The 7,556-nt window shown below is 40.9% G+C and overlaps 1 protein-coding gene across 1 annotated transcript; it reads left to right on the top strand.

The window, feature by feature from the left end:
- Positions 1-4,115: 4,115 nt before the first annotated feature.
- Positions 4,116-6,857, top strand: LOC125260690 (GTPase IMAP family member 7-like). Its single transcript, XM_048179171.1, has 2 exons — positions 4,116-4,245; positions 6,136-6,857. Exons 1-2 carry the CDS (start codon positions 4,116-4,118, stop codon positions 6,855-6,857), a joined length of 852 nt encoding a protein of 283 aa, XP_048035128.1.
- Positions 6,858-7,556: the final 699 nt, after the last annotated feature.

Genomic DNA, 7,556 nt, shown 5'->3' with positions numbered 1-7,556 from the left:
CCAGAAATGATCATCTCTGGAGGCATCAGGGCTACTCATCGTTTTCAGCTCCTCCAGTATCTACACCAGAGCTTTTTCCCGTCTGTGAGCTCTTTCTTTCTTTTTTGTGATTTTACTGACGGGTCTCTTTTTTATTTTAATTTAATTTTTTTTCACTCACTTTTCTCGCCTTTACTGAGTGTTTGATCTCTTGAATCTTCTTTATTCTCTTCTGGATCATCTGCTGCTCGTCTGTCTGTGTCTGAACCAAATGATGAAACATACAGAGATAAACACACATTTCCATCTTCTGACTAAAAAAATCAAAAACACTTCAGTAATGGAAACACATATTCACTTTTAACTACAACTTTTGCCTCCATGAACTCCTAATTTACTGCTTAATAGTTAGTAAGGTCGTTTTTGTTGTGTTTAAGTTCAGGTATTGGGTAGGATTAAGGGATGTAGAATATGGTCATGTAGAATAAGGCATTAATATGTGCTTTATAAGTATTAATAAACAGTCAATATACTAGTAATATGCAGCTAATATATAAAGCAACTTATTAAAAGTGAGAATTGAACCCTAAAATAGTGTTTAAAATATTTAATTCTCAAAAATTTACTAAATTAATTTTTAGATGATTTATGTAAAAAAGTGACAAACCCTTCAATATGACCTGCACCAACATCAACACACATGAAAAACTGCATTCATGAGGTGTTTAAAGTGTTTGGCTCTTTACCTTCTTCTCTCGACTCTCCTCTAGGTTTTGTATTTCTAGATTTCAAGCCATGCAACTGCCATTGAGATGAATGGAAATGCAGCTTTTTTGTATTGTACACTTTCTTATCTTTCAAGGAATAAATTGAAAGTCTAAATGAGACTGTAAGGAGTACAAAGTACAAGGTTTTCCCCAGTTGTACTGTAAATGTAGGATACATGAGCAGTACAAATTCCTCAAAATGTTTCATGTCATTCAAACAAACACTGCAGATGACATGAAATCTTTATGGTAACACGTTCAGTTGCACTTTATTTTACAGTACGTGAACTTTCAATGTACTTACTGTGTTCTAACCACTTGTAGTACACTATGGGTTCAAATGTATGATAAGTGGCATCTAAATACATTTTTTAAATACAGAGATAGTATAAAGATAGTATAAAAGCACATTTAAGTTCATATTTCATGGTGTCTCAAAATAGCACAGTTGAGTACAGTTAGATGTTCTTAAGATTATCTTAAAAAGTACTAAAGAAGAATTTTTAGTATATTAAGTACAAAATTAGTGCACGAAAATAGAGCACTTTAAGTACATTATAGAAGTGAACCTTTTTTTTCACCTGGGATAAAACTGCATCATGGAATTAAACTACTAAACTCTTACATTTCTGTCACTTACCTGTGAGTGAATATCAGATGTAATCACTAGTTTCAGTGTGTTTGAATAAAAAGGTTGATGTTTGAAGAAAGAATTATGAAATGAATCTCAGACATATTCGGATGGGATCACATTTCTCAGAGGAATTCTCAGTTAGCCAAGAAGCAGTAATTTTCTGATTCACGAACAAATTGAATAACATTTCGTAAGTGATATGATGCAGTGTGCTGCGCTGTGTGTTTTTGGCTCACAAAGAATCGGTTCAATAAGAGTCATTGTTAATGAACCTGACTACACTGAGCGCGCTGCGTGCGCATGCAACCGTTTCGCACATGAGTTTTCTTGCCATTATTTTGCGTTTTTTTTATGTCAAAAAAATCAGTGCTTGAAACGTGATTCACCTTCTGAAAACAGGTACATGTCTCTGCAGGACATTAATGATTGACGGGCGAGGCCATAAACAGAGAGGCGTTTTTTTCAGAGCGTTACCTGATTTAGGGGTGGGGTCGGGTGAAGGGGATCATTCTCATTGCATAAACACCTACAAGTTTGAAAACACCCACAAATACAGAAACGCCCACTTTTGTTCCGCAGAGACCTCGTACTCTGTGAAAACGCCTGATTCTTCTGGACGAAAATCTGATACAACTTTTTTGCACATACACCTAAACGTTCCGTGTGGACGGAATGGCGTCTAGTTCAGGTAAGAATCAAATCAGACCAAATAAATGTGTTTAACAAGATAAAATACCATGTTTATTGAAATTCTATTGAATTGAATAGAAGTCTGTAAAGACAGTGCAAAGATCACCCCGACAAGAAAGCACATGACTGGTGGTAAAAATAAAACAAACATATAAATAAAAAAACGATTATGCAGATGTAAATAGTGTTGAAATAATTTGTTATTTATTTATCCCCATTTTTTTGTGTATTCTGAAAGAAAGAGTATAGTACTGAGGTGGAATAATACATGTTGTCAAACTGTTATTTTTGTGTGAATTATTTCTTTGATAAATAAAGATGATAACAGAATTTGGTAAAAGAATTTTCCAAATTTTAAATTCCATGTTATTTCATTTGCAGTTCAAAGAAGATGTGGAAGTCCATCCATTGACCGACCTAATAGTAAGTCAACAAATATGATAAATCATAACATTCAGTACTGCAAATATCAAAATCCTTGAGAAACTGTGTGTCTAAAGGGAAGTTTATATCTCTTACACTTACTGACCCCAAACCTTTGAACTGTAGTGATAATGTTACAAGAGCATTCATTTTCAGATAAGGGCTGTTCTTTTGAACTTTCTATTCATCAAATAATCCTGAAAAACTGTTTTCAATTTTGATAATAATCAGAAATGTTTCTTGAGCAGCAAATCATCATATTAGAATGATTTCTGAAGGATCATGTGATACTGAAGACTGGAGTAATGATGCTGAAAATTCATCTTTGATCACAGAAATGAATTATATTTGATTCAAATGCAAAACAGTTGCTTCTTCAGCTTTTTGCTTTGGAGCCAAACAGTGTTTGTTCCTGCTCTCTGCAAGCAAGTGTCTGCTAGAAGACGAGTCAAGCTTTTTGGTTGAACTTTTTTTGCGGGCGAACAGCACAGCAGCGGGGTCGAAGTCCTCTCTTTGTTTTCTGTTTATTGTTTTGTTTGCCATTATTGAGCAAATAGCTGTTTTGACAGCATCAGAAGGCTGTTCTCACAGCCAGTACGGTACTTTTGAGCGCTGAAAGCCATTTTTATGGCTGGTAAGAGTGAGCGCCTTCAAAGAGAGAGAGAGAGCACACGACAGGCTGCACACAATCCCTGTCTGAGTCGCAGCAGCCATCCCCTGTGTGCTTCAGCAAAAGAGTAAAGTCCCTAAAAGAGCTTACACAAGTAAAACTTGCGTCTTTTTAAAGATGACATTCTATTTGTGTGTTTCTGGATGCGGTCGTTTCCTGTCCTCACTGACGGCCACAATCACTGTTTCACATATCTGGGTGCGTGCTGAAATGATGTTCGGCTCATGTTTACGTATCAGTCACTGGTCATTACTTTGCTTTCTCCGGGAAGCTTGAGTCACCTCTGTTGTTGGCCAGTTGCCACGGGTCTGCCCGACACTCTGGGAGACCATGGAGATCAGCGAGAGCAAACCTCTCGCTCCTCTGCATGTCATGTGCCGTTGAGCTGTCAGGCTGCAGTGTGGGTTGTGACGGCAACCCAGCGCTCTGTGCTCTAGATGTGCGTTCTCCTTGCCTAATCTCCATTGTAGCAAAGAGGTCTACTTTGGTGAAATAGCTTGGGTGACTTGAGGTTGAGGGGTTCCTTCGGGGAACCAACCCCCTAGGGCCCCTCCCTCTCTAGCGCATTGCAAGCTGTGCAGCTTCTGGATTGGATTGCTGGTCCTTCTCATAGGGGAACCTAGCATTTCATTCAGGGCTCCAGCTGAGGGTCAGATGTCGATTGCAACATCGGAGAGATGGCTGTTATGCTCTGGAAATGAGGGTGACGCCACCCACTGTAATGGTTTGTGCTTATGCTGACTCATGGAAAACTATGTGTGGAGCTATATTGGTGCCATAAATATAGAATGCCAAAAGTGCCAAAATCTGCATAAAGTTTTTTCCTCTCTCACTACCCTCTTGGGTGGGGTGGCTGTGCGCAAACCACACCCACCCTGCATGTGAGGTCAAGGCACTCTTTAGGCATGAGGGTAGTTCTGAGCCGGGGTTGAGCTGCGCTTGTTGTCTAACCATGATCAAAGGCACGGCGCAGGCCCTCGGCCAGATAATGTCCACCTCAGTGGTCCAGAAGCGCCCCCTGGCTTATCTTGCGGAGGTGCGAGAGGTTGTCAAGCTAAAAACGCTTTCTCCCATCTCACAAGGTGGCCTTTTCGGCGACACTTTCAGGGACTGAGCCCAGCAGTTCTTCTTAGTTAGTAGGGGGAGCTTCCCCCGACAGACCATGGGGAGATTACGCCACCTGTCTCTGCTGCTGTTTAAGTAGTTGGTGAAAAATCACCCCTGAGACGGCTCCCTCCCCAACAGTATCAGAGGTTTGGACGGGCCCCCAATTGCATTAGCACATCATCTGCCTCGAATTGCTAGCAGTACGCCTTGCCCTAAACCACCTGAAAGGTTCTAGGTGACTTACCCCCCGAGGTACTTAACACCATCACTTTGGCACGTGTACTGTCTACGAGATGTGCTTACGCCTTGAAGAGGAACCTGTTCGTCGAGAAGACCCCCGAAGATGTTCGATCAGAGCTGTGCTTTCATTCTTGCAGCAAGGGTTGGAGCGTAGGCTGTCCCCCTCCCGTCCTGCCGCTATATCTGCATAACACGACCACATCGATAGCAAGTCTGTTTGTAAGCACGACCTGGTCGTCAGGTTCCTTATGGGGGCATAGGTTGCATGCTCACTCTACGAGAGGTGTTGCATCCTCCTGGGCGCTGGCTCATGACAGATATTTAAGAGCTGCGGGCTGGGCGACACCTAACACAATCGCTAGATTCTATAGCCTTTGTGTCAAGCCGGTCTCCTCCCGTGTTCCCATCACAGGTCAGAGGGACGGAAAGGCCTCGGCTTAGTGTCAGCTTGCTGCGCTTACATGCGCTTATTATTCCAGAGAGTCCCTAGAAGGCAGACCCTGTTGAGTCCTCCGACCTCCCTTCGGTGGCTGATGTGGTGGCGTGTCTGGCACCAGGCCTATATTCCGTAGTATCCTTGAGAACTGGATTTAGGCTGGGTACCATATGTGTGACCCTACACTGATCCCATATGTGTAGTTCCATGGTTGCTCCTAAACGAAGCCTGTGTCTTTCCCTCTGGGAGAACCCACTTCTAATCAGGTTGGAGTCACCCCAGTTCTTCCATATGTAGTACAGCCCTACAGGGTTAGTCCATATGTACTTCTCCACATAACTTGTTCGGGTAAGGATGTGGCTTCCGCAGCGTTCCTTTCCAGTGAAAGGGTACGCTTTCCCAGTGTTATCCAATAGTCTCACTGAATGGGTTTCTTGGGGAACAGCAGTGATCGACACTCTCTGTGTTAGCCCTGTCCTACCGTCTGTAGGCAAGGGGGTACAGGAGGCTTGCACAGAGCGCTGGAAGGGGGCAGCCCCTGTGGCGCTTTGGTAGGGATTCCTATTCGTCGGTCTGTCCGACGTACGTCGAACTTGACCGACTGAATGGGAACGTCTCGGAAGGAGGGAATGGAGACGTACGCCCCGTCGCCACAGTCGCTGGACCCCGCAGATGCTGCCACTTAACCTGTTCAGCTCCGAAGTGAAAACCTGAAGATGCAACGCGCCTGCTGCTCATTATATACCCACACTGCGAGGCGAGCAGCTGCTGCATATGATTACATGCCAATGTGCATTGGCTCGTTTTAGTTACACTCGAAGCAGATTGGCCTCTCTAGCGAGATTCCTATTCATTGATCTGCCTGACGTACGTCTCCGTTCCCTCCTTCAGGGAACGAGGGTTACTTTTGTAACCAAGATGTTATTTTAAATTGTAAAAATATTTCACAATATTATTGTTTTTGCTGTATTTTGGATCAAATAAATCAAGCCTTGGTGAGCAGAAGAGACTTCTTTTAAAAACTCTTGCAGTTCAAAAACTTTGGACTGGTAGTGTAAGATTGTGTTAACATCTCCACTCATCTCAATGGCAGTTGTTGATCTGGTCCATTACCTTCAATCTGAAATCTGATATCTCTGTTCATGGATCACGGGTCGAGTTTTACTGTTATTTGTATTCTGTGTTCCAGTGAGTGATTTGAGGATTGTTCTGCTGGGGAAGAATATAACAGAAAACAACAGAGTGGGAAACTTCATCTTAGGAAGAGCAGCGTTTGAGAGTGAAGCACCTGCTGATGTAGAGCTGAACATTGAGAAACACAGAGGAAAACTGAAGGACAGAGACGTCACAGTCATCAACACTTCTCACCTGCTGCAGCCAAATCTGTCAATCTCTCAGATCACACAGGGAGTGAAAGAGTGTGTGAATCTGTCTGCTCCTGGACCTCATGTGATCATACTTGTACTGCAGGAGAACGACTTCAGTGACAATAACAGACATAGAGTGAAATATGTGCTGAATGAATTCAGTAAGGAGACTCCTATACACACTTTAGTGTTGACTGATGAGAGAGAGATAAACAATAACTGTATTCATCAATTAATAAAGGAGTGTGGAGATGAACATCTTCAGTTTGATGAAAGAAAATCAGGATTGCACTCTGAGATACTTGAAAGAGTGGAGAAGATACTCAAGGAAAACCAGGTCCAGTTTCTTATCTCTGACTTGCATGAGGAAGCAGGAGAAGAAACATCAGAAGATGGAGAGAAGAGGAGATCTGGAGGTTCAGTCACAGCAGAAGAAGCGGGAGATTTTGATCACGAAGATGATGAAAAAATCAAACAGAGAAACAAAGAGAAAAAGGAAGTCGATGTCCAAAGGAAAGTTTTGTTGACACGAAAGTTAGTTTAACCCACACATACACCACTCCTTTTAAGAGAAAGACTAATTTGAGAAAATAAAAAAAAATGTTTATAATGATAAATGATATTAAACTGTATTATCATTTTATGTCTACTGCAAACTCATACAGTAAATTTACAGATTAAAAAAACTTTTTTATTTGACTGCATAAAATTTGGGGATATTTGGTAAAAAATAAACTGAAAAAATAAACTGATAATAATCATTATAACTGTAACAATGTTAAAGGCTCAAGCAAGAAGGAAGCAGGAATGAGCGAACTTTGGAAGTAAAGTTTAATCATAAAATAAACTACAAAATGAAAGTAAAGCGGCAGCCCCTCATGGACGACTGCTGCATATAAACATTAGGGCTGGGAGAAAAACTTTGATTCACCTAACTATTGCTTTTATTGTTGTTGCTGTTTATGATTTTACTTTTTTTTTTTTTTTATAATTTAATAAAAGATTTTTTATTATTATTCTTATTCTTATTTCAAATCGGTTTTAATTCAAAGAGTTTAATTCAAATTAAATTAAACTCAGGTATTTTATTACAGTGCCGTAGTTACAGATTACTACATGTACTTACTATAGTAATAACAGTAAATTATGCATAATTACAAGTAGCCCTAACCTAACCCTAACTGTAACTGTCTTAAGTATGTGTAGTTGATTAATAGTACTCCATAGTTTCCAACAGCTTCTA

Source organism: Megalobrama amblycephala, linkage group LG24 (genome assembly GCF_018812025.1).
Source record: "Megalobrama amblycephala isolate DHTTF-2021 linkage group LG24, ASM1881202v1, whole genome shotgun sequence".
Classification (NCBI taxonomy): domain Eukaryota; kingdom Metazoa; phylum Chordata; class Actinopteri; order Cypriniformes; family Xenocyprididae; genus Megalobrama; species Megalobrama amblycephala.
The sequence above is the reverse complement of the archived record's forward strand: the minus strand, read 5'-3'. Positions and strand labels throughout refer to the sequence as shown.